The sequence below is a fragment of the Phoxinus phoxinus genome, assembly GCF_949152265.1.
Source record: "Phoxinus phoxinus genome assembly, chromosome: 2".
NCBI lineage: Eukaryota > Metazoa > Chordata > Actinopteri > Cypriniformes > Leuciscidae > Phoxinus > Phoxinus phoxinus.
Window position 1 is genome coordinate 7,203,495 of NC_136877.1, and position 27,214 is coordinate 7,230,708.

The window sequence follows — 27,214 nt, forward strand, 5'->3', positions numbered from 1 at the left end:
TTTATGGGTGAAATAGTAGAATTACAAGATCTGATGCAACATGAAAGAAAATTTCTTAAGTGGAAGTGACCATGCAGGGTCTTAATATTATTTAGGGAAATATACAGTAGGCCTATATATAAATAAAAATGTTTGTGTGTGTTTCTTTTATTATTGTTATTTTTTTATACAATTATTTATATTTTACAGTTTCATAATTTAACAATTAACCACCATTTAACCATTGTTTTATTGTGTAATAATGTGAAATTCGTTTTATGAATGAACATTGCTGGTGTTGTTTATGTTAAACATGCAGATATTTATAGAAATAAATAATTAGAGGAGAAAGTGACTGATGCAACCCCAAGCAACGATACTTTTACACTGAAATGTGGTTGAATATTAGCTAGTTTATTGCTGCTGTGTTGTAACTTATATCTGGCTTCAGTCTCATCGCTTCTGTGTGTGTGTGTTTGCCTGGCGGAAGAGCGCGGAGAAGAAGATGGCAGACGGAGCTGTCGTGGATGGAGACAAACTCAGCAAAAAGTACATACATTTATAGAATTACAGTGATTATGCTTATTCTGTACGAAACGCTAAACATAAGTTTGCTTGTGTGCATTGTATGGCTTAGTGTGACTTTCACTGTGCTGTGAGATTCGGGTTAAACGCATGCCGGGCAACGTGGTTAGATCCGCGTGAACGCGATAGACTGACAGTGTTTTGATACCTATTCACACCATGTATAGTGTTTGTGCCGATAATTCTCTCGCCAGCATTCTCGGTTATGCTCATAAATCCTAAAATTGCACAGCCGGTTGCATTTATTTGTCCAAATGACAACTTCATTCCCCATAATTCCTTAGCGGGTCAACAGAAGCTAATGGCGTATTCGCGTAACGTTATGAGAGGTCCGAATTTTCCGTTACCCTGTATTTCATAGAGCCGATTCGACAATTATTTTACGTCGTGACTTCGTAAATATATCTTATTGTAACGTCCCTGCGATTAGGTTATTAAAGTATCTTGTTTTTCGCCTTATCAGTCCAAGTATTGTCTGAATGCTTTCACTATTGGTTTTCGGGTCATGCTGAATTCGGACTAGCATGCTAGGATACTAACGTTAACTTACTCATACTACAACAGAAGTATGTTAGTTTCATTATTATGCTGTTTTGATTTCAGCTAAAGAGATTCTTTTTTGTGAACCGATTCAAATAATTAATTGGAAATATCAGGCTCAAAAGAACGAGTGGTCAGCTGTTTTTCTCTCTTTCTCATTTTAGAAAGGCTGTATCACCTGTCAGGACGAAAAAGTATTTTATAATCGCAGTATTATTATTCGAGAATAATTTCTTCACATGGTAACATTTTACAGTAAGTTTTTTTTAACATTAGTTAACAGCGTGGCCTAACAATGAAAAAAAAAACTTCGAAAGCATTTATTAATCTTAATGTTATTAACATTTAGGCTACTATTACATTATTAAAGTAAAATGTTTTATCTGTTAATAACATGATCTAACTACAATGCAAACATGATCTAACTACAAAGTCATATATTAACTGATTTTTAAAAAAAATCCATACTGAGACGAATGTAAGGCTCATTGCAGTAACTAACATTAACTATGAGACCTTACTGTAAAGTGTTACCAGCAACATTATATATATAAAAAAAAACAGCAATGATGTATTTATTACAGTGAAAACTATAACCATAGTACCATGGTATCACCGTATAATATAATTCCTGTAACATGGTACGTTTCTGTAAGGGTGCAATACATCTGACCCTTATTTTCTTTTTTGATTCATCAAATAGGGCGTTCGCATCATGTTGAGTCTGGTCAGAATATGCAGGCTGCAAGCGTTCAGGGCGCAGACGTTTGCTCTTCCCAGTTCACAAAGCCTGCCTTTGCTTATTCAAGGAAGTCGCTGGAGAAGTGGCAAAAGGTTGGTGGTCTTTCCATTTAATGCGAAAAGCGACCAACCTTTTGTCACAAAAAAAAATATGCTTGCTAGAGACTACCACAGCATGAATGTGCAAGCTGTGCGACAGCAATGCCAGTAGTGTTTCTCCGCATGGCGACTGAGCCTCGTTCTAACCCTATATGTCTTTAGTGAGCTGAAAAGGCGCATGAAAGCTGAGAAGAAGGCAGCTGAGAAGGAAGCCAAGGTCAAAGAACAACAGGAACAGGAGACCAATGACAAGCCACAGCAAAATGCATATGGGGCCGATGAGGAAACCCTGGACCCAAATGTATGTTGAGTATTGATTATGGAAGTCATATTTCTGGCACACAAATTCAGAATCAATTGTGATTTATCTTGCCCCTCTTGTTTTCAATACAGCAATACTTCAAGATCCGCTCACAAGCCATTCAAGCCTTGAAGGGAACCGCTGAAGACCCGTACCCTCACAAGTTCCATGTGGACGTGTCGCTTATGGAGTTCATTGAGCGATATAGCCACCTTCAGCCAGGGGACCACTTGACTGATGTTGTCCTCAATTTATCAGGTAAATGTTTTCTACTTGTTTTTTAAAGGGTTGGGTCACCCAACAATGAAAATTATCCCATAATTTACTCACCCTCAAACCATCCTAGTTGTATGTGACTTTCTTCTTTCAGCCAAACAAAATCAGATTTATATTTAAGAAAAGAAATTAAACTCCCAAAAACGTAGCCTGGTTCTACCAGACTCTCGTACATTTAATTTGTAATAGAGATTCTGGCCTCTCTCCATTGACAAGCTTTAACTTCCTTGTAGGCGGGTACTCTGTTGAAGTTTAAAACTATTGGATCTGCCCAAAGTCAGTCTGGATTTGCTATAACCAATCGCTAACGTTTGGTCGTGACGTATGACGACTCAAACTAACGCACAACCTCAACGTCATCGTTCTCAGCCACTCCCACTGTTTGCTGGTTGGACCGGTAAAAAATTGACTGGAGAAAACCCAAGAATATACCACAATCCCAGACGTAGTTCTGAAAGAAAAAGAAAATTGAGTGGAAGTACGTAGGAGGGCGGAGCCAGGCTACAAAAAAGCACATCCATCTGTTTTTTTGTAAGAAAAATATTCATATTTATAGCTTTAAGGCTGTAAACGATTAATCGCATCCAAAATAAAAGTTTGTGTTTACATAATATATGTGTGTGTATTGTGTAAAATTATTTTGTATATATAAATACACACGCATGCATGTATATATTTAAGAAATTTTTTATTTATATATAAAATAGTTTATATTATATAATATAAATTATATAAAAATATATATGCAGTATATACATGCAAATATTTCTCCAATATATACATGCATGTGTGTGTATTTATATATACAAAATAATTCTACACAATACACGCATATATTATGTAAACACAAACTTTTATTTTGGATGCGATTAATCGTTTACAGCCCTACATAACTTTATAAACTAAAATCACTGGCTTCTGGTAACGGTCGTACGCAAGTCTAGTTTTGGTGGAAGAATGACCTTTGACCCGACGCATGTAAGAGTAGCGTAAGCTTGAATGACAAAATATTGCAAACCATTACAGTAACACTGCCTTTTCCGCAATTCAACAAGCAATACAGTTGTATATGTAATACTCAGCTGGTAGAGTGGGTACCAAATTCACTGATTGGTTTTGGCATCTTATATAATTTGTTTTAACTATATACAAAAGGAACCTGAGGATGGTATATTTGAGTCAAGAAGTACTCTAATTCCCAATATGGGTATTTTTATTCTAACTATTTCTTATTTCTACTTAGTTCCCTACTCTTAATTAACATAATTTCTATACTAGGTCTGGTCTTAGTGGCAGAATGCAGTCTATCCATTTTATCCTCTAAAATAATTGTTTAAATCATATAAGATTTTCAAAATGTGAGAGACCACAAACATGACGACAAGAAATCATAGATTTAACCGTTTTGTTCCTCTAGTGTGTGTGGAGTGATCAGGAAAGCACAACACACACTAACAGATTCTGTGCACACGGATAACCTCGCAAAATCTCTCGCATCAAACGTGACTTTACAGTAAACAAACATGGAGGACGACCGGCAAGAAGAAATGGTGCTTGGTGTATCGACTGCTTTTCACATAAAATTCATGGGGGGGAAAAAGAGAAAAATGTTTAATTAAGTCGTGGAGACGGTGTGAATATGGACTTTACATATTACAGTCTTCCATCAGCTCGCTTTCAGATTGGGTATTGTTTCATTTCATGTGATAATCTCCAGAGCGTGCGTGCGTTTGTCCTTGGGGTTCCCCACACACACAACAGGATTTCTGATCGCATACATATTCAACATGATTCGAGATCACGGCGGCTCTGACGTTCTTCAGAGCAGATTCAGTCACTCTTAATAGACCTTACACCACAGGAAAATCTGATTAGATAATCTGTTGAACCATCAAGATAATCGGGACTTTATGTAGGATTGTCGGAAGGGGAGAAATCGGTCCAGAATTGCCCCGAATATCTTGTAGGGTGTACCCAGCATAAGGTGAGAGACGCCTCTCACTGTTTAAACTCAAGCTCCTCCCACATTTCTCTTTAAAAGACTTCTAATTCGTGACCGGTGTTTCGTTTTGCTATATCATCTGCGCTTCCACGTTCGTCAATACATCCTGCGACTCGCGCTTGGCCATTGGTAATGCGAAACAAATTTAATTCACCTAAAAATGTGAAGAATTAATATATCTTTAACAAAAAGAGACATTTCTGCTGCTTGATCCAAAACATCGGTTTAAAAAACCTTTAGATTCTTTCCTTATTTTGTGCCTTCGTGTTTTTGCTTGTTTGAAAGGTCGTGTCCACGCTAAGAGGGCTTCAGGTGCCAAGCTGCTGTTCTATGACCTGCGAGGAGAAGGAGTCAAGCTGCAGGTCATGGCCAACTCCAGGTCGGATTTGCACTACGGCATCACGTTTAGCTGGCATTTCACATTTTGATGTAGTAACTTAACCTGTGTTTTGTTATTTATTCTTAGGAACTACAAATCAGAAGAAGATTTTGTGCACATCAACAACAAACTAAGGCGCGGGGACATCATTGGTGTCCGGGGGAACCCTGGCAAGACAAAGAAGGGCGAGTTGAGCATCCTCCCAGTGGAGATGACCCTGTTGTCTCCGTGCCTTCATATGCTTCCCCACCTTCACTTTGGCCTGAAAGACAAGGTAAAAACTAGTTTCTTTAAACTCTCTTTCGGTTTTACCCTTCGTTTTTAGCACACCCTTTGTCTCTGGTATAGGGGTACAATTTAGTGCTAGTACAGCAGCGCTGCAAAAACCAATATGCAACTGACTGGGACTTATTATGCATATTAAAAAGTGTTTATTACTTTTAAAAGAATATACTTAAGTGCATGCAACTGAATGTAATGTTTTAAAGCTGCCGTCGGCAAGTCTGGCAGATTGAGTGGACTTAGACAAAATTTTGAATGTTTACAACTCTCATGCCCCTCCCCCACTACCAACGAGCACCCGCCCATCGTCAGTGCGTGTGTACCTGATTTTCTGTGAACGCGTCCGTCTTTTCAGCATCGATCAACACCATAGACTCGGAGGTAGGCTGCCCTGGCTAATCTATCCATAGATAGCAATAAACGAGGAATTGGAAGCTTGTTATTAGATTTTCTCTCTGCCATCACGCTTCGTACAATCTTCAGGCGAACTTCAGGCGTGTTGTGTGTATGTGATATTGTAACGTCCGCGTCTGCGCGAGGGAGGGGGATCTGTGATTGACAGTCAGATCTCACACACCCCTGCGCTGATTAGACCCGATGAACCGAGAGCGGTGGATTTTTGCCAAACAAAATAACACGCTCCAGGTGGAGTTAGAAGCTCGGGGTTTTCTCTAAAACCACCTTATTTATGTTGTTCTGTCGGATTATAGTGTCAATTTCACTGAATTTGATCAAAAAATTTTTTGCCGACGGCAGCTTTAAGACACATAATTGCATGTTAATTACATTTAAATGAAAGTGTATTATTGTTTATTATAGTTGAACTTTTTAGTGCTTTTTTTTGTTGGACTTAAGAACATCTTTATGTGTAATTTCATATTTACCTCTATTGTCTTTGAAATATGCTATGTGCACTGCTGAATTTACTGACAAGCATTTATCAATGTAATTTCTCTTAACTTTTATGTCATGTATTTAATGATGTTGCAATTTAGTACATTTAAAATGGGTCAACTTTAAATGTAATATCAATAACACGCTATTAAAATTATAATACGTACTTTACATGTGCTTTAGTGTGTTAGTCAACAACACATCAAAAGATTGACATAAGGTTATTAAAACAAGGATTTACTATAAAGTAAAAGTATTGACATTATAAAATCCACTTTTTGAAAGTCATAAAGTCATTTAAGTGGCCTTTATTTCATTAAAGTGCTTTTTTTTAAGACATCAATATATAATATTAAATAAATAGTAGTTGTAATAGTACTTATTGCTCTGTGCAAAGACTTTGAGTGTGTTGTGTAGTGCAATCACAGGAAGGATTTCATCTTTCCAAAATAAATAACTGAAATGCAGCTGCATTTTATCTGTTCAAAACAGTAAAAAGGGTTGATGGGAAATTGTATTCCATTATTCATTTTGTATGCACACTCATCTGTTGCTATGCAAGAGGCCATTAGCATTTATTGATGATATTGCCAAATTGCAAGACAGCGAATGCTTCATTCGTCATTCATGATGTCACATGTACTGATGTTTATTCATTGTTCCTTTAGGAAACCAGGTTCCGACAGCGATATCTGGACCTGATTCTTAATGACTCCGTGCGACAGAAGTTTGTTACCCGTTCCAAGATCATCACTTATCTCCGCAGTTTTCTGGACCAGCTTGGGTTTCTTGAGGTAAGGATGACACAAGAAGGAGATCTCTGTAGTGAAGTGCAGATTAGGACTTCACGATATATAGTTTTAGCATTGATATCACAATGTGTGCATCCGTGATGTGCTGTGTTTTGCAGGATGTGCGATGTCATAGGGATTGTAGTTGATCTGCACTACGGTTCAAAACGCACGTGATTCAGGGATTAATTGCAAAGTTTAACCATCATACAGTGAAAGTTTATCATCTGCACATGTTTTAGGTCCTGTCAGTTTAAACATTCAAGCAATTTTGAACCATTAGAGCGCAAGAAGATGCGAAAGAACTCAATTCGGAACTTGTGTGCTGTTTTCTGTGCGCGCAGACAACACACGAACACCGAATTTCAGTTGAACGGACACATGCATGCAAAATTGTCAAAATGCCTGTGTCGACGAGTATCCTCGCAAACAGTCGCTTATTGTTCACGTGAATGTAAACAATTGAGAAGAAAAACGGATGCGTATCATTATATTGGATCCGTGCATTCAGTGTTAAAGTGACAGCAGCCTAAGCTTTTACCGCCTGCTGCGGCTCGCGTTTTTGAAGTTGAATATAAATCAACTCAGAGCGGGAAAAAGCGCCCGGCGCCATCGCGTTTTTTTCCACTGTCCAATCGAATGAATGGAGAGGCGGACCTTCCGTTGTGGTGATGAAAGCTACAGTTGCTTTGAACGCCCGGAGAGTGCGATGATGGAGGATAGACTTGTGGTGCTCTCGTGGGTTACCAGGAGCTAACGACTTCATGGACCATAACTACCACAATGTTAACAAAGTTAATAAAAAGCTGATTTGACGTTTACTTGACTGACAGGACAGCTGTTTCGGTGGTTGCCTAGCAACATAAAAAATGCAGCGCACTGCTCGTTCTGTGTGATTGGCCAGTGCGGTGCGCCTCGCGTTTTCGAACCTGAAAAAGGCGTCAGGTGTGATCGGGGCCTAATAAACCTGCTTCTGTCTGTCATAAATGATAACCAAACAACAAAATACAAAGAGAAAAACGCTTATGTAGCTTTATCAAAGATGAAATATATTTAATTTATACAGTGAAGACTATGCAGTGTTGTTCTTACATTTGAGTATTCAATTTCCGTACCAGAATACTGTTAGACTTACCTGAAAACATAAAGCACTGTTTATTACATTTGTATCTTTGTTCTATTGTATTTATTCTTGCTTGTAATGTTTATTACGTTCAATGCAGATTCACTCCCCTACAAAATCACCCTAATCATTCTAGAATGCCTAATTTCACTAGATGACTTGAATAGCTCTATTTGGAAATAATTATAAAAAAATAAAAATAAAGTTTTGTATCGCAATGTCATTTTTTTTCAATGTTGTGCAGATTGAGATGGTTTGCTGAGAGAGTTTCTTCAATTGCTCCATGTTTTACTGGTTGCCATTTATGATGTGTTTTACAGATTGAAACACCAATGATGAATCTGATACCTGGTGGTGCTGTAGCAAAACCTTTTGTCACTTACCACAATGAGCTCAATATGAACCTCTACATGAGAATTGCTCCTGAGCTTTACCATAAGGTAAATGTGTCACTGCAGCAGCCGTTCAAATTTGAAATGTTGGAAGTTCTTTAGTTATATTGGATATCTAACCTTCATCAATGTTTCAGATGTTGGTAGTCGGTGGAATCGACCGTGTGTATGAGATCGGGCGTCAGTTCCGTAACGAAGGCATCGATCTCACCCACAACCCTGAGTTCACCACATGCGAGTTCTACATGGCTTTTGCGGACTATCATGACCTTATGGAAATCACAGAGAAGCTTCTCTCAGGTTTGTTAGGCTAAGTTCAAATCCAATTTATTTTGCTCACGTGACTAATTTTTATATAACGGTATGAACGGCACAAACCACATGTAATCTGATCTTTTCAATTCTGTTGGGCTACTTCCATATATGGTCCTAATTCTGATATAGCAAAATTTACATGCAAAATTTTAGGAAAACTGTACAAGAAAAACATTGCTCTCGTCTGCGTCCTCGTATCACCTTTGCACAAATTCACTGGCTTCCGCGGCTCATAACCTTATAAATGAACGCGTAAATGCTGACTTCAGTAACCTCTGTGTTTACTTTAATATGACAGTACTTGCCGTATTTGTTATCATTCTTTTGTGCGTACAGTGCAGTTCACGACCGTAACCACTTAACACTCAAATCTGATATTTAAAAGCTAATGTGAATAGCTGAACAAAAAAAATCGGAATTGAGCATTAAGGTTTGCAGGGTGAACGTAGCCTCAATCCCCTGCCATACCTTGTTCTGCTCATTTCATGCTCTGGAATGTCTGCATCCTTCAAATGAAAATAAAAATAAATGCAATACACTTAAGCTTATTAAGAAACTGAACTCAAGTGGAATCAAACCAGAATTTCTCAGTTCTTTAGTTTAGCTCCTAGTCCTTCTTAAAGGGATAGTTGAACTGGGTCCAAATTGCATTGAGGAAAAATAAATACAGATAAGTGGCATCGGAGTATGTCACATTTTATTATTACATTCTAAAATGTAAAATATATTAGAGATGCACCGATTACAATTTTCTAGGCCGATTCCGATTTTTCATTAAGTTTGACCTGCCGATTCCGATTTATTTACAGTACACACAAATATTTATTTTCTATATATATATATATATATATATATATATATATATATATATATATATATATATATATATATATATATATATATTTTTTTTTTTATAAAACACCATATACTTTTACCCAAACTGAATAATAAAAACAAGTTTAAATCGGTACATTTTCTATAAATATTTTTGAGTCTAGACATGCAAATTCTGTACATTTTGGGCACTTTCTTTGTGTGAAATCATATTTATTATGTCCATCAAAAGCGTGCTTTCACTTTAATTGAGCGTGAGGAGCGCAGGAAAAATAGACTGTGCCGAAACCCCTGCTTCACTGCTGCTCGCGCGGCTCCTGCTCCCGGTGTAAACGCACTCATTGATTTAACATGCACGCCGGAAAAAATGCGCGCCGCTCACGTTTGCGGTGTGAAACGGCCGTAATTCACGAGTTTCGTACATGTGCGTTCTGTGTGCACGTGTGATGCTGATGTTGATGTTGCGCGATGTTAATCATGCGGCGCCCGATTGCATTTGACCGGCATGAAATCGGTATATATCAGACTGACCGGCCGCTCGCCGCTCATGGCCGATCACGTGAAAATCGTCCAATTCCGGTCACCAGCCGATCAATCGGTGCATCTCTAAAATATATAAAACTTAATGTTTTCAGACATTATTAACACTATAAATGTTCCTCTCACTCTGTATACCCTTTAAATGTAATGGTATTTAGAAATGAACTGGAATGGAAAATATAAGTAGAAAATAAACGAATGATAGTGGCATACATTGTAAACATTTAATGTCAAGCCTAAACTAATTTAAAGCGAACCCAAAACTACTGGCATGTGGGAAATGCGCTATACAACTAAACTTGGGCACATGTAGATCGCTCATTCAGTACGAATCCAAATGTGTGCACGTTTTGCACGCTTGACGTTTACTGCAAGTCACTTTGGAATACAAGTAATCTGTTCATATATGGATTCGTTTTTATGATTTTTTTTTTAATGAACTTTAAGTTTTGGTTGAGGGACAAACATCTCAGGTTTCATAAATTTCTTCATTAGTTTTCTGAAGATAAAGGGAAGTCTTGTGGGTTTTGAAACGACCTGCGTGCAAGTAATTGACTGTTCATTTTTGGGTGAATTAAATCTTTTAACATGAATATTTTGACGTCAATAGTCAGTAGACGTATGAACTACCATAATTCTGTAATTCCATGATTTTTCAATGATTTAAAGGGATAGTTGCCCAAAAATGAAATGTTATACGTGCGTTCATAAGAGGGACGTTGTGACACGTGAAGAAGACATTGATTCATTGGGTTCGTATGGGTCACTGCCACAGTGTGTGTGTGTGTGATCACACATGCGGCACCCATTCACATGCATTATATGGACACAGATGGGTTCTTTTTTTTAAATGTTTGTTTGTGCTTATCTGAAGAAAGTCATATACATCAGGGATGGCATGAGGGTTAGTAAATTAGAGAATAAAAATGTTAAGGTGAACTATCCATTTAATTCAAATCCCTTTATTAATATAACGTGTCTAAAAACACTAAGTGACGTTTGTTTGTTGCTTTCGTAGGAATGGTGAAGCACATTACCGGAGGCTACAAGGTGACGTATCATCCTGATGGTCCAGAAGGACCAGCCCAAGAAATAGACTTCACTCCTCCCTTCAGACGGATCAGCATGACTCAAGACCTGGAGAAGGAACTGGGAGTGAAGTTTCCAGCTCCTGACACCTACGACAGTGATGGTAAGGGCTACTTGGAGTCACTAAACAAAAGAGCACAGAGAAGAACTTTTAAATCACTACATGGAAATGACTTGACATAATCGAACATGGCCGGTGGAGCTTTACTCTTAATAACTCATGTCTTTATTTTACAGAAACGCGCAAGTTCCTAGATGACCTTTGTGCTCAGAAAGAAGTTGAATGCCCTCCTCCTAGGACAACTGCTCGTCTTCTTGATAAGGTACGATCCTCGGGCCAAAAACTGACTCTATAATAGAAATACGATGGAAAAGAGCTCTGGGAGCCACTAAACATTCTTAGGAATAAAATTCTTCTTAACTGCTATTTACTTTTCTTTTTATTACTTATAAATAAAGTTAAGAATACTTTGTATTCCTAAAAAAACATTTCTTAAGATTGATCTAAATGTTTTTAAAAATCATTGTAAATAACCTCGTAAAGTTAGGATAACCTCCAACTTGTCTTAAATTCCCAAAGGTAACATGTTTATTAATACATTTTAAATATTAAAGGGATAGTTCACCCAAAAATGTTTTTTTTTGTCATAATTTACTCGCATTCAAGTTGTTCCAAACCTGTACGAGTTTCTTTCTTCTGCTGAACACAAAAGAAGATATTTTGAAGAATGTCATTAACCAAAAAGTTTACAGGCATATACATATAAATTATATAAAAACTAATAAATAAAATATAATGGCAAACTGAAACGCTACAATTAAGCTATACCTGACTAACCTCACCGATCTCAGTCTTTGCATATTCTGAGAAAGGAACACAAGTTTGTCCACGTTGTCGGAGAGAAGTGTGCTCTGTCTTGCTCACAATGAAGCCGGTCACCTTTTTCTTTAACCCTCTCAATATTCCCACACTTTGAGTTTTCTGCCCGACATTATTGCATGGATTAGTGTTCACCATCTGTTCAGAGAAATTGTATAATGCTCACAAAAATATGTATCAACACAAAAAGCACTCAATATCATTAACAACAGTTGGCTTGTTTACAAAAGATGTGTACATGTACACATTTTAAACTGATTTTTCCATGTTGTTGATTTTTTTTTTCATGTAGTTGGTGGGAGACTACCTGGAGGTGAAGTGCATCAACCCAACATTCATCTGTGATCATCCACAGATCATGAGTCCTCTAGCAAAATGGTATGTGCCTGACTTAGATTTCAGTTTTTTTACTGCGTGGCTAAGTCACAAATGATCTAACCCAGGGGTGTCCAATCCTGCTCCTGGAGGGACAACCTCCTGCAGATTTCTAGGGAGTCTCTGAAAACCCTGGTTAGCTGGGTTCAGGTGTGTACCCTCTGCTGGTGTTCGGTCATTTTTATAACTTGTTTTGACATTTTAAAAATCTCTACTTCATCGGAATGGTACGAAACTCGATGACTTTTGTGGCAGTCGCTATGTGACCACAAAAAAAAGTATGGACTTGATTTGAAAAAGCTGGTCGTAAAAACAATACGCAAAACACACTTGTTTTGTTTGCAGTCAAAAATGTCCGCCATAGGAAATTAATGTGAAATGTGCAAAGATAATGAAAATACAGAGATTTTTTTGTGCACATTCTACAAATCATTCACTATGTAGAAAAAAAGTTCACAGCAAAGAAGGGGTGTAACTCTAAAATATCAAGAGTGCAAAATAGAGCAAAAATAGATACACACAAATGAACTGGTGTGGCTGTAAGAGGTTGAAATCAGGTTGATTTACCTCTGATAAAGCATTCCTGTTACATTTGTTGAATTTAGATGTGTAACAAAATGTCTTTTGAATGTTCAGGTTTGACTGTAAAATGAATGCAAAAACATTTCAAACAAAACAAAAAGTTGTATTTGAGAAGTCAAAATGTGTATCCAAATGTCTAAAATAAGTATTTGTAAAAACAAGTCTTTTTATATAGAGCTGTCTAGTGGTTAAAACATGACAATGTTTTTTTTTTTTTACTCCCACCCGATAGCACTAATATGCCTTCAAAAATATATTCTCTCTATTTTAACATGAAATGCTGCTTTAACTGGAAAGTACTAAAATAAATAGTAGAACATTTTTTTAATTATATAAATTATAAACTTAAATTATCACATAAATATGAATTAGTACCATGAAATTCTCTCAAAATACAAAGGAAAAAAAGAAAAATATTACTGAACAAATGTATTACATTTATTTAACTGAAAATAAAAAGTTACATTTCAGGTGTTCGGTCACTTTTGACCGCGAACAACACAAGTGTGACCCTCAAATGAACAATACCAGAGGCTTAATAAGGGTTAAGCTGAACGCTGCAGGACAGGTTTGGACACCCCTGATCAAACACATTCATCTGATGTATCTTCTGTCTCTCCTCCTCACACAGGCACAGATCACAGAAAGGTCTGACTGAGCGCTTCGAACTCTTCGTGATGAAGAAGGAGATCTGCAATGCCTACACAGAGTTGAACGATCCCATCAGACAGCGAGAACTGTTTGAGCAGCAGGCTATGGTGAAGAAACTCAAATACCTCATTTTCTGTGTTAATCTTGTCCTGAAGTTTAATTTCGGGGGAGTTTCTCAGGTTTCAAATTTTATATCTAACTATTGCAAAAATTCCAGTCACTTGCTCTTGGTTCTGGTGGTTTGTGTTGATGCACTGTATTTGCATAGGTATTGTAATTATATTGAGAAGTATACTAATTTGAATAAAAAAAATATTTATTTGGTATTCACGTTAGACCAATTACACTATTACATTTTGTGTTTTTATGATATATCACTACAAACATTTGAGTGGCAATGTACACAAGTAAGATTTGTTTTAAAGAAATTAATACTTTTCAAAAGGATGCATTAATATAAACTAAAGTGACAGTAAAGATTTTTTTTGAGGTTACAAAATATTTCGGTTTCAAATCTATACTGTTGAACATTCTCTTCATCAAAGAATCCTGAAAAAAAATGTCATGGTTTCTGCAAAAATATGAAGCAGTTTTCAACATTGGTAATAATAAGAAATATTTCTTGAGCATCAAATGATCATATTAGAGTGATTTCTGAAGGATCATGTGACACTCTGGCGTAATGATGCTGAAAATTTAGCTTTGCATCACAGGAATACATTTACATTTTTACATATTCAAATAGAAGCCATTTTAAATTTATATTTCACAATATTACTGTTTTGACTATTTTTGATGAAATAAATGGAGCCTTCGTAAACATAAGACACTTCTTGTATACTCTGTATTGGGAGTGGCGATACGGACCTCACATTTTACAAAATAAGATGTTTGTCAATGAATCCTCAGACATCGTCCTGTCAGTGATGTACTGTAATGTAACCGACTACAACAGCAAGCCTAACAATTAGGGCTGTGCGATATTGAAGAAAAATGCAATATGCGATAACTCCTTAAATAATGCGATATTCGATATGCGATACGATAATGCTTAAAGTGTGTAAAATAAACTTAAATTATCTTTAAAATATATTTAAAATTATATAACCTACATGTGTTTCACATTCTTTTTATGACAAGAAAACATCCTTATAACTTCTGAAAGTGAACATCAGTGTTTTACTGTAGCATAAGAAGTGTTATTTTAACATCAGTGTAAACCACAGGGTTTCAGGTTATCCTACATTAGGTTTATTTAATAAAATATACTGAATCATAAAATATAAAAATAAAACATTGCTTAGTTTTCAGTGTATGAATTAAATATATCCTGATACTTATTAAAGATTTAAAAAACCTTTGTCTTTTGAACTTTTGTTCATGACCCCATTTATTGCAAGCTGTTGCTATATGCATATTGCGATTTATATACATTTGCGATATTTCAATAAATTCGATATATTGTGCAGCCCTACTAACAATGTCCCTTTAGGGGCTCTGTAGAATGCGTTACTCGTATACAGAATTGGCTCTTACAAACTGCTTTGGTTTGAAAGTAACCTCCAGGTGAATGAATGTGTCCACAGGCCAAGGCAGAAGGTGACGACGAGGCGATGTTTATTGATGAGACCTTCTGCACTGCCTTGGAGTACGGGCTTCCACCCACGGCAGGATGGGGCATGGGCATCGACCGGCTCACCATGTTCCTCACAGACTCCAACAACATCAAGGTATGACCCACCATGACACCTTTTCAGTAGAACCACTACAACTAACACATTGTAGCCCTGTATATAAACCAGTCAAAGATGATACTGTGGATGGTTTGAAATAAAACTCGGCCTGCTATGAATTGATGTGCTTTACTTCAGGAGGTGCTTCTCTTCCCCGCTATGAAACCTGAAGATAATAAAGCAGCTTCACCTCCAGAGGGCACATCAGTGTAACTGTGAAGAAAACACACCTGAGGATTTCATTCTTGATTCAACCTGAACTGTCCAATTTCTTGTCACTGTTGAGGGTTATAGCCTGAATATTCAAGACCTATGCACTGTTCATAATGAAAGGAAGGATTTCAGCAGTTCTTTTAACATACGGCTCACAGTTTTATGGGGAATAGGAATCCTGTTTTCTTTTCTCTGTTGCCCGTTGTCGATTTCCAGCAGTTTTGTGGCCTGGGGTGATTAAACCAGATGTTTCTCAGACATATTTGGATGTTTTATGATCTTCTGTCCTACTGTATTTTTTAACAATGGATGTTCAATTGAATCCCAATAAATAATGACTTATACAACCCAAAAGGTTTGTGTGTTTTGTTTCTATATCACATATGGACATAATCTCATTTTAGTTCTCTCCTTTTGTTTGCTTAAAATATAATATGCTATTTTAAAGCAGTTTTGTAATGGTACAATTGTCATAATTTGAAAGCTTGATGAACTATAAGGCCTGGTTTCACAGACAAACCAGGATTAGGCCTTAGGTAAGTTAGGACATTTAAGTAGCTTTTATAAACTTTAACGTGCTGCGTTCCTTGAGACAAAACAATGGTTCTAATGTATTTTAAGATCTGTCAGTGCAAGTTGCTTTCAGTTAAAACGGCTCAAACATGCATTTTAGTCTGAGACTATCTTAAGCCTCATTTGTGAAACCGGGGGAAAATTTCTCAACACAACTGGCCCCAATAAGTATGAATATTGCATTAGACAGCAAAACATCACATGTATTTTAACCATTTATTTTATAGAAAGAATGTACAATATTTTATATTTTAATATAATCAGAACATTTTACTGTTTTATAAAACTATTATTTGTACAATATGCTTAAGTATTTGTACCAAACGTTAGTGGACTTTCATTTGATGAATAACACCTGTGGTTACAGACATGCAGTGAGAACCACCAGTTGATTAAAAGTAATTGGGGAACAAATGGCTAAGAAGAGAAAAGGTGTAACTTTCTAGTTTGCAGACGTCACTTGGTTTGATATATGCTATGCATATATGGCTTAAATATCCATATATTTTGGGGGCCCCTCTAAAGAATTCTGTACATAAACGTTGGCTTTCAAAACCAAGGGATTTGATTCTACTTACTGTGCTACACACACCTTTTGCTTTCGTCATGCTTGGACTTTGTATAATGGGTCGTTTAGTCTGTGCCAATGTTCTTGTCGTTATCGATATCTCTGTTCTCAGTCTACTTATCAGAGGTCCCTGGTTTAGCGTGAGCGCGCTTCTTGCCTCTGTCGCGCGCCTCTCGCTCGGTCAAGTGCATCAGGCTGGTATTTCATGTGTGAAGCCCAGATTCGGTGAAGATGGCGATGTGTGCGGCGCTCAGATGCGTTTCGACAAACTTCTCGGCAGCATTGCCCCTGCTCTCGAGACCTGCACATGTCTGGACGTGCCAAAATTCGCTAAGACCAAACATCTTAAGGACGCTTTACACGAGCTCGCGGCTTTCGGGAGGTAAAAACTTTACTGAACTCACGGTTCCCACGTTTTACAATCTCACATTTAGCTTTTCCGTAAGGACTGCAGCCATTCCTGTTTGCGTTTTTGCTCTTTTCAAGAGCTTCAATGTGGTGGAATCTAATGTGTGCTTATCAACTGAATTGGTATTGAGATTAAACGTCGGTTACATTGGAACTTTGGATAGTTTGTTACGTCATGAATTTCTTGTACGTTCTATTCTTGTAAGTTACTTTGCAGATTCTATTTTCGAAATTATTATTTTTGCAACTTTTTCGTTATTGCATTTTTTTTATTCTTATTAAAAGCGATTTATTTGCATGGTCCATGTAAGGTCAATGTAATTTTTGCTGACGCTTGCATCGGATCAAACTCGTCATGCACTAATTTTCTCGCGACAGTATTATCATGTGGCTTTGAGATCTTAAAATGTGTCTATTAAAGTTAAGACCGTGCTGCATCTTGTGCCTGTGAAGTTTGATTCGAGACTCCTGACTCCACATTATATCTAACCAAAATCTGTCATTGACAAATCTGTTTGTGTAATGTCTATATGTAATCACACCCGTGTATCACCTCCATTATGTTGCCTCAAGATCAGAAATAACAACAGCAGTGTTTTGCATAAATCCCAGCCATGCTCCAGCATTCAGCCCTGCTCACAATCTGGTTTAAACCTGTATTGTTTCTGCATGGGCTGATGCTAGAATCCGACTCAGTTGAGGCATTACCCCTCTGGGAGTCCTCAACACTGGTGCATTGGTGTGCCAGACTATTTTCCTAAGAACCATGTTCTTAATATGCAGTTTATATTTTTATTTCAAATTATGACTGCTTGCTTTCTGAATCGGGTCCCGTGCGAGGGATTTTGAGGCATTCCTGACATATTTTTTTCATTCGGATGTGGATGTGTAATGTGAATCACTTGTTTTATCATGTGAATCTAATTTTGTTGCTTCCATGCATGGGTATTTAATGAACCTGTTTGAAAGGCAGTTATTTTGCAATTGCCTGGCACAGAAATTAAAATTATTCAGCATGCCCTAACGTGACCTTTTTCCTGTTGCTTCCACCCTCAGTGACTGCGTCATGTTCAGTACAATGGTATGAGAAGGTAGTTTCAGAGTTAGAATCATTTAGGAAACACAATGCAGTGAGATGGAGAGACTGATCTGGAAATAATTAATGCATCGTTAGCCTCATGGAGTTCAAATGGTCAACTATTATCAGTCAGGAAGTTAATATTTATATAATAATTGTTCTTGAAAGGAAAGAGTCAGTAATAGTTCTTCCAAATATAAGGGCAAATAATGATTCTCATGTCATTTCAACCCCATATGACTGACACACACACAGCATTTTTGTAGTTTACGTGGAAACAACAACACACTATCATTTAAAAAAACTTGCCTTTTGAAACCCGTTTTCAAAGTTTGCCTTTTCAGGCCCACGAAACACTGTTGTCGCGTAAATAAACGGGCAAAATGCATAAAAAGGTTTCCGGTTTTATTTGAAACCAGTGTTGTCTGAAACGACCCCTTACTGAAACGTACCATTGGACGTTTGAAAGGCCCGTTCTTTATGATTGCACGAGAAAGAATGATCAGTACATTATTCAATATTTCCCCATTTTGTCTTCCACATTAGAAAAAGTGTTTATAACAATGTTAGAGCTAATTTGACAACTATTCAAAATTGTTCTTGGGGATTGAAATAAAGCTGAAATAAAATAAAAATTTTTTTTTGAAACATTGCCTTGAGAACTAACTGAAATTAGATGAAATACTGAAATTATGGAAACTGAAATTAAAATAAATGAAAGCTATATATATATATATGAATGACAATAGCACACGCTATTTTAGCTCAAAAGCTCAATTCAAATATTGATAAATCTAGTATAAAAATAATACTAAAATAACACTATGTGAGAGAGAGTAATTGACATTGACACTTTAGCCAAAGCTACTTGAAGGCAAGGTTAGCAAAAAAAAAAAAAAAAGCGGGAAGGAGACCATAGGCTGACTTATTTAATGGATGTCAATGGAGGAGAGGCTTCACTACGCTGAATAAACCGCTTTTGTGGGAGAAGAACGGCTTATTTAATGAATCGACAGTCCTTTGGCTAATCCTCAACATGTTTGCTCTTAAACATTCAATTTGGATTGATCTATTTTAAGAGTTTACACTGAAAAAAATTCTGTTTTATAAGAAAAGTCACGCACAATTGCACGACAGGTATGATTCAGTTTACGCCACTTCTCATTCATGGTATCCACAAACAGTGATTGACTGTCACACAACTCTGACTGAAATTCAGTGACGAAGACTGTTATCAATGATTGAGATTGGTTATGTGATCCAATTTTTTGAAATCACATGAAAGCTGAAATCAATGGGTTTTTTTTTTCAGCTTTCCATTGATGTATGGTTTGTTAAGATATGACAATATTAGACAGAGATACAACTATTTGAAAATCTGGAATCTGAAGGTGCCAAAAAATCTAAACATTAAGAAAATCTCCTTTAATGTTGTCCGTTTATGTTCGCGATTGTGCTGCATTCACTCACAAAAATAAATGTTTTATATATTTATGGTAGGAACTTAACAAAATATCTTCATGGAAAAGGATCTTTACCTAATATCCTAATGGGTTTTTTGCATAAAAGAAAAATAATTTTGAGCCAATACAATGTATTGTTGGCTATTGCCACAAATATACCCATGTGACTTGTGACTGGTTTTGTGGTCCAGGGTCACTATCTTTCTGTTTATCTTGATCTTTTTATGATTAAAATTCTCTTTATTAATCACATTGTCTTGTCTTTACAGCTCTGAAGTTTACAGACAAGCACGAGTGGGTGCGAGTGGAGGGTGGCGTGGGTACTGTCGGCATCAGCAACTTTGCTCAGGTTTGATCCCCTCTATAAAGAAATGGGTTTTTAAGCAGGGCTATGCAGTTTTGGGGATTTCTTCGCTGTATTCTCGCTTTTTGGTTTCTCTATAGAGCTCCCCCTACAGCTTCGGAATAGATATTTGACAACACTGTCATAAAAACTCGTTGGCGACTCTCAGATACCAGAGGCTAGTAGATCAACGACATCAAAGCAGACGGGACATTCTTTACAACGTCTTCTTCATTCGGGTTCAAACAGCGTGAGGGAGCGCAATAATGACAGCATTTTAGCAGATTTTTTTGTCGTAAAGCAATTCGTTACATCGCGAGACCTGATATCACGCGATACATCCTGACGGCCCGCCGCCCCAAAGTTGCAAGGTGTTTTTTCCGCTCACAGGCGATAGGGGGAAGCGGGACGACCACCATTTAACCCGAAAAAAGTCATATAACCATTCCAATGACTCCGAAACTGTTCAGTTAAGGTAAAAAACCTGCATAGGTCACCTTTAAGACATGGTGTCGGTTCAGTTTCAAATGTTTTATCCATGTTTTTACACTTTTTTACTGCTGAACCGGTATGAACCCTGTTACCTCTCATTGTCCCACCAGTGGGACGTTTGCCATTATATATAATATCTTAGTCTAAACCTACACCAATCTTGACAAACTATATATAACATATTTGAAACAAATGACAGAGATACAGTAATTTATTAATTTGCGAAACAGAATATTCATCAGTGGCATAAGGCGTGTTCAGACCTTTTTTGAAATAGCGATGCACTTAAAAAAAAAAAAAAAAAAAAGTTTTTAATATAAAGAAAAACAGATGGATTTTCCGCGGCGAGGGTTCTTACTCCACAAGTCTTTTATGTAGTTAGGCCATGTTCAGACTGCCAGCAAATCTAATTTTTTGCATATCCAGATTTTATCCATATGGGCTTTTGATAATCTGAACAGCAAAAAACAAACACATGAAATCAGATTTTTGTCAAATCTGATTAAAACCAAACCAAACAAATGCGATTCCAATCAGATTTTTACAGCTGCGTCTCTGTCTGGATAGTGCACTCTGGCTAATCAAATCGGGATTTTAAATCATCTTTTGCGTCACTCCTAACTAAGGGTGTCAAAATGAAGAAATTAAGAAGTATTTCTAACTTCGAATAAAAAAATGGAATTGTCGATGATGCCACGCCCCCATGTCACGTCCGGTCGGCTTGTCAATTGGAAAAAAACACGCGTGTTGAAGTGCTGCGAGTCAACCTCCTCTAACTTTGCTACAGCCAGTCAAAAGATAGCATGGCAACTGCAGATGCAGGAGAGAGACCCATCGACAGAACTTGAACCCCCTCCTCTTTCACTGAAGTCGCCGCCGGTGTGGGAGTATTTTGGATTTTCAGAGAGTTATGTTGACAGCATTCACGTTCAACGTTCGCACTTAAAAAAATTGTCACAGTTTGCAATCTCTGCTATGTGCGTGTACCATAGTCTTCCACTGGCAGTTCGACTAACATGGCAGGGCATCTCCGCAGGCACCACAAAAACTGTGTTTGTTTTGTTGTGAACTTGAATGTCATCTTCCGTAAAGACTGCAGTTACAAAAGAGAAACTAGATGGCAGGTTCCTTTGCTTAAGTTTCCAATTGACTGAAGATATAAGTTATTGTTATGTTGTTAATAAATGTTTTAATTTGGGCAATGTAGTGTGGTACATTGCGAACAAAGGTCAGATATTATATTGCATACGTCTAATCTAAAAATGGCATAGCAACCTGTGCTTTAAAAAATATAAATGTAAAAATCGAGAAACGAATCGAACTGTGAAATTAGGATCGAAAATGTATTCAAATCGAGGATTTGGAGAATCGTGACACTCCTAACGTGACACTACCATAACATCAAAACTGGTGATGGAAATACAGGATATTATTCATACATGTATACCAGTCTCCTCCACACAAAACTTATTTGATCATTAGCAATTAATAGTTGGAGAAAAAAAATCAGATTTGCCTGCAGTCTGAAAATAAGGCCTTAGAGGATCAACTCAAATACTGCCCATACTGCTTCTGAACAGGATGTTTACTTCGTAAATATTGTAAAAAATAAAGTTCAGATCATGTCATCTAGTGGAAATATTTGGTTTCAACCTCACAAAATGTTACTGAAAGCTTGTTGTTTGAGATATCAGCCCAGATTTTTTTTGTTGTTTTTTTTTTTTTGCAGTTTTATAGTTGAACATGTTTAGTCAAATATTTATATATATATATACACGTTTACATTTCCGTGCACTTCTATACCTTTTTTTTTCAATGTCCACTTCTACATTAATCTGCCAAATGTCTACCAAACTTGAGTATGTTCTCCAAAGTATTTAAGATTTATAACAATTTAAGTTAGAAATGTCGTTTTCAGGTATATGCTCAAAAAGTGGGACTGACAGTTAAAGTGATAGTTCACCCAAAAATGAAAATTCTGTCATTAATTACTCACCCACATGTTGTTCCAACCCTGTAAGACTTTCATTCATCTTCAGAACACAAATTAAGATATTTTTGATGAAATCTGAGAGCCGTCTCACTCCTTCATAGGCTGCTTGGTAAATTGCATTTGCCAGCCCAGAAAAGTTTGTAAAGACATTGTTAAAATAGCGTTATGGTGCTTGCGTGAATCGCGTGGCATGGAGGAGAATAGATTGTTGAACTAAGTCGTTATTTTTTTTTTTTTTTTGCGCACGAAAAGTTTTCTCATTGCTTCATAACATGAAGGTTGAACCACTGGAGTCACATGGACCATTTTAACGGTGTCTTTGCTGCCTTTCCGGGGCATGACCGTGGTAATTACGCTGCAGTCTGTGGATGGTTCAGACAGCTCTCGGCTTTCACCAAAAATATCTTAATTCGTGTTTCGAAAATGAACAAAGCTCTTACGGGATTGGAAAGACATGAGAGTGAGAAATTAATGACAGAATTTTCATTTTTGGGTGAACTATCCCTTTAACAGGTTAAAGTCAGCATGAAACAAAATTCGCAACCCATTTTAGGGTGTACTCACACTAGGCGATCTGAACCGTGCCCGGGCGCGTTTGACCCCCAAAGTCTGGTTGGTTTGACTAGTGTGAACTCTCCGTACCGTGCCTGGACGTGGTTCTCTTAACCATCCCTGCCCCGCTGGAAGAGGTGGGCCAGAGTACGGTTCAGTTGGGCTCGGGTACGGTACGCATGCAGTGAGAGGACACCCTTACTTTCATAATGTGATGCATTTCCAAGTAAAATATTCAGTAAGTAGGAGGGGAGAGAGGGGTTTGAAACATAATCATAGTTGAGAGTTCAGTAATGTTATTTCAATATTTTCTTTTTGATTTCTGAAGTTTAGTTAAAGGGGAAAGTCTGTCATTAATTGCTCTCCCTCATGTTGTTCCAAACCCGTAAGACTTTCCTTCATCTTCGGAACAAAAATAAAGATCTTTTTTTTATTAAATCTAAGGGTGCTTTGCTTTCACACCTGCCTCATTTAGTTTTTCCCCCTTGGTGCGGTTCAAACGAACTCTGGAGGGTTTCGTTTGTGGTGAGAACGTGATCCGACCTCGAACAGACCCAACTGCCAAATAACACATTTTTGGACTAAACCAGCTGCCGTAGTCAGCTGCGCTGTGTATTATGTCACCGTTTAGCAACATTAATGCACGCCTCCTCCTGAAGTGACTTGCGTGCGTGCATTAAAACATAATTTTCAAGCCGCATCCTCGCTTCATTCTCAAATGTTATTGTTTGCCTAAAGTGGTGTAGAACTATATAATAAACTATGACCAGGGATACAGTCAGCCCACGCAGTGGTCTCTCCATAGTAAAAAGATACGCCTTGTCTGCCGGATTTTCCTCCTCTTTGTTTACTTCCAAGAGTTGGAATTTCCCCGCACGTTATTTCTGACCAATCGGAGTGCAGTTATGGAAATACGTTCAAGACACATCTGGCCAACGAGTGATGTGGATGTTGTCACGTGACTGCATTTTGGTTCGTCTCATCAACTGATTCGGACCAGAGCGATCAGTGTGGTGTGAAAAGGAACCAAAACGCCTGAAAAATGCTACAAAGTATTATTTTTCGCCCTTGGTCCGGACCAAATGAACCGAACTACAGATGTGAAAGCACCCTAAGAGCTTTCTGTCCTTCCATTGACAGCTTCGCAACTACCAGTTTGACGCTTCAAAAAGTTCCTAAAGAGGTCGCAAAACCAATCCATGTATTGAGTGGTTTAGACCAAATTTTCCGAAGAGACACGATCGCTTTTGAATGATAAAAAAATAAAATTTGTGTTCCGAAGATGAACGAAAGTCTTACATGTTTGGATTGACATGAGTGAGTAATTAATGATAGTTTTCATTTGTGGGTGAACTATCCCTTTAATAGTCTTCCCCCTTAATTAACCCCTTGTGTCACTATAGGAGGCGTTAGGTGACGTGGTGTACTGTGGGCTTCCAGAAGTGGGAACAAAGCTTGAACAAATGGGTGAGAATCATGTGAAATCTCCATCTTTTGCCTTTTACTGTTACAGCACAGACAACACAGATTGTATTTGTTCCCCAGAGGAGTTTGGTGTTTTAGAAAGCGTCAAAGCTGCTAGTGAGCTGTATTCTCCACTGACTGGAGAGGTGACCGAGATCAACACAGATCTGGCAGATAACCCTGGACTAGTGAATAAAGCCTGCCACGAAGACGGTGAGTGCAGCCGGATTCACCAAATACTGTACATGCATGTATAATATACTGCTAATACATTCCTTTCTCCTTCTCGAAGGATGGTTAATCAAGATGACCATAGAGAAACCTGCAGAACTTGATGAACTCATGGATGAAGCTGCTTATGAAAAATTCATCAAATCCCTTGATTCATAAAGGTTCCTGATCATTCAGATCCTTTAAGGATTCACTATGGCTACGTTATAATGCTGATGGTAGAATGAGTACTAATACAATTCTTTTGAAATCTATTTATTTTGGTTTTGTAATTTCTTTTTCCACCAAAATAACCTTTTGTAATGTGCTAGTTTAACAAACTTTTGCCGTCAAGAGCCAAATATTTCGATGGGCTTTTGGATACAGTCTGAGGTGCTTTACATGGACTCAAACAAAGAGAGGGCTGATTGTCTTAAATAGTATGTTAAAGTAACATGACATGCAATAAAATCCAAAATGTAACATTTTTGAGCCAGTTTGCTTCTGTGTTCAGCGGTTATCCTTTCAGATTCAAATTGTGACTGATTATTCTCATACCTGCAATACACAATGAATGTGAAGCACTTGTGTAAGTGATAGTACTTACAGCAAATGCTTTCATCATATTTGACCAAAATATCTACAATACCGTTTGAAGTGGGTCATGTTTTTGTTGTTGACCTAGGCTATATTTATTTGACTACAAATAGAGTAAAACTAATATTGTGAAATATTACGATTTAAAATATATTTTCTGTTTAAATATATTTCCGAATGTAATTTATTCATGTGATGCAAAGCTGAATTTTCAGCAGTCTTCAGTGTCACATGATCCTTCAGAAAAGGTTCAATGTTACAATGCTTCATATTTTTGTGGAAACCGTGACTCAAAAGAACAGCATTTATTTGTAAAATATATTTTTTTTTGTAAACATTATCACAAGAAATGCACCAGCTTGTTTCTGATATGTTTTCTTTGTTGGCAAACGGCACTGAAATCCTTTGAGTTCTGTTTCTGTACTGTACATTATGTTTTGAGAGCTTGATGCTGAGAGAAGTGTAGAGAAAGAAGGGAACATGGCCGCCTCCCAGCCCAGCACTCCTTGACCTTTGCCCTTAGATTAAAAGATTGAGTTTCAGTGTTCCAATGATCAATGATTAATGAATGGGAGATCAGTTTCTCTTTCTGCCTGAAGAAAATCTGAAACCCGTGTTAAAGAATTCACATTAGATTTCTTTCATATATAACTCTTTGATTTATTTAGATGTTTATAATATTGCTTATTTTGGTCACTGTTTACAGATTGTATCTGTGAAACTGATGAATAGTAATCTATTCTTGCAACTCCATGTAATGAAATGCAACCATCTCTGGTAGCAAAACAAATATGGCTAATTGGTTGAGCATGCATAAGTAATAAATATGAAAATTGACATTGATAACATAGGCTAAGTGTTGAAAGCAAATTAATATTATTATTTAAGCCTTTGTTTTACCAAACCAACAATTTTTGTTTTAAAACTCACGAACAAGCCAGTTTGAATCAACAATAAAACTGTTCAATTAAGAAAGAACCTGTGTGGCTCTAACAAACAATTACTTTCCTGATAAATCCTATAGATTCTCTGATTTCTACGCAAGGACTTACAACGCCCCCTAATGATTCTCATTAGACTGCAGACAATTGTGGAATAATTTTTACTTTTCCGAAATCCCACGGAAATATCAGAGAATTTCAAAATGAAAATGTTACAGATCATGCACATGTGTCTAAGTAATATTATAATAAAGTTCCACTATAAAGTAGGCCTATTTAGAATCCATAAAAAAAATCCTTATCAAGACATCACAAATTACTTCAAAAGTAACGATAATATATGGAAATGACGTTTGTCAAAATTGTCTGTAAATGTTTGTGCAGTGTCGGCAACAACATTACTGCAATAATGAAGTATTTCAAAGTGCATTAAGTTGCTTGCATATTTTAAAATATTATTTTAGTATGACGTATGATTGTTTAATTCCTTCCACTATATTTTTTAATTATTAGTTTTATTTTGAATAGTTTATGTATTTTATGTATAATGAGTTATACATTATATACAGTGTTGGGCAAGTTACTTCGAAACAGTAATGCGTTATTTATTACTTGTTACTGTCATTTCAAAGTAATTCGTTACATTACAATATTACTGTATTTAAAATGTAAGGCATTACACTACTATTGCATTACTTTTAAGTTACTCTCACCAAAATAACTGCAAATATGGATTTGGCAATCTAAATGTAGTGTATGATGCTCAATTAGCTCATTACACATCCAGTAGAAGGTGATGTGGTATCCGACTGAGCTTGGACACATAAGAAATTTTACCATGATGTACTATAGTACATACCATGGTATGCCATAGTAGTACCATGGTAGTACCATCTAACCATGGTACATACTATATAGTACTTCAGATATTATCAT

At 36.9% G+C, this 27,214-nt stretch overlaps 2 protein-coding genes across 5 annotated transcripts; both read left to right on the forward strand.

The window, feature by feature from the left end:
- Positions 1 to 373: 373 nt before the first annotated feature.
- Positions 374 to 15,943, forward strand: kars1 (lysyl-tRNA synthetase 1). 4 transcript variants are annotated; one of them, XM_079586943.1, is made up of 16 exons: positions 947 to 1,130; positions 1,269 to 1,359; positions 1,808 to 1,938; positions 2,107 to 2,245; positions 2,338 to 2,503; positions 4,809 to 4,902; positions 4,990 to 5,176; positions 6,747 to 6,872; positions 8,313 to 8,432; positions 8,522 to 8,684; positions 11,092 to 11,265; positions 11,400 to 11,485; positions 12,335 to 12,420; positions 13,631 to 13,757; positions 15,237 to 15,380; positions 15,522 to 15,943. In XM_079586943.1, exons 3-16 carry the CDS (start codon positions 1,820 to 1,822, stop codon positions 15,594 to 15,596), a joined length of 1,806 nt encoding a protein of 601 aa, XP_079443069.1. In that variant the 5' UTR covers positions 947 to 1,130; positions 1,269 to 1,359; positions 1,808 to 1,819; the 3' UTR covers positions 15,597 to 15,943. The 4 variants fall into 4 exon arrangements, with proteins under 4 accessions (XP_079443070.1, XP_079443067.1, XP_079443068.1 ...); XM_079586941.1 differs by lacking the exons at positions 947 to 1,130; positions 1,269 to 1,359 and adding an exon at positions 415 to 528; XM_079586942.1 differs by lacking the exon at positions 1,269 to 1,359 and having other exon boundaries at positions 615 to 1,130.
- A 602-nt stretch (positions 15,944 to 16,545) lies between these two features.
- Positions 16,546 to 25,223, forward strand: gcshb (glycine cleavage system protein H (aminomethyl carrier), b). Its single transcript, XM_079605486.1, has 5 exons — positions 16,546 to 17,119; positions 19,956 to 20,035; positions 24,470 to 24,533; positions 24,612 to 24,743; positions 24,823 to 25,223. Exons 1-5 carry the CDS (start codon positions 16,969 to 16,971, stop codon positions 24,918 to 24,920), a joined length of 525 nt encoding a protein of 174 aa, XP_079461612.1. The 5' UTR covers positions 16,546 to 16,968; the 3' UTR covers positions 24,921 to 25,223.
- The last annotated feature ends 1,991 nt before the right edge of the window (positions 25,224 to 27,214 follow it).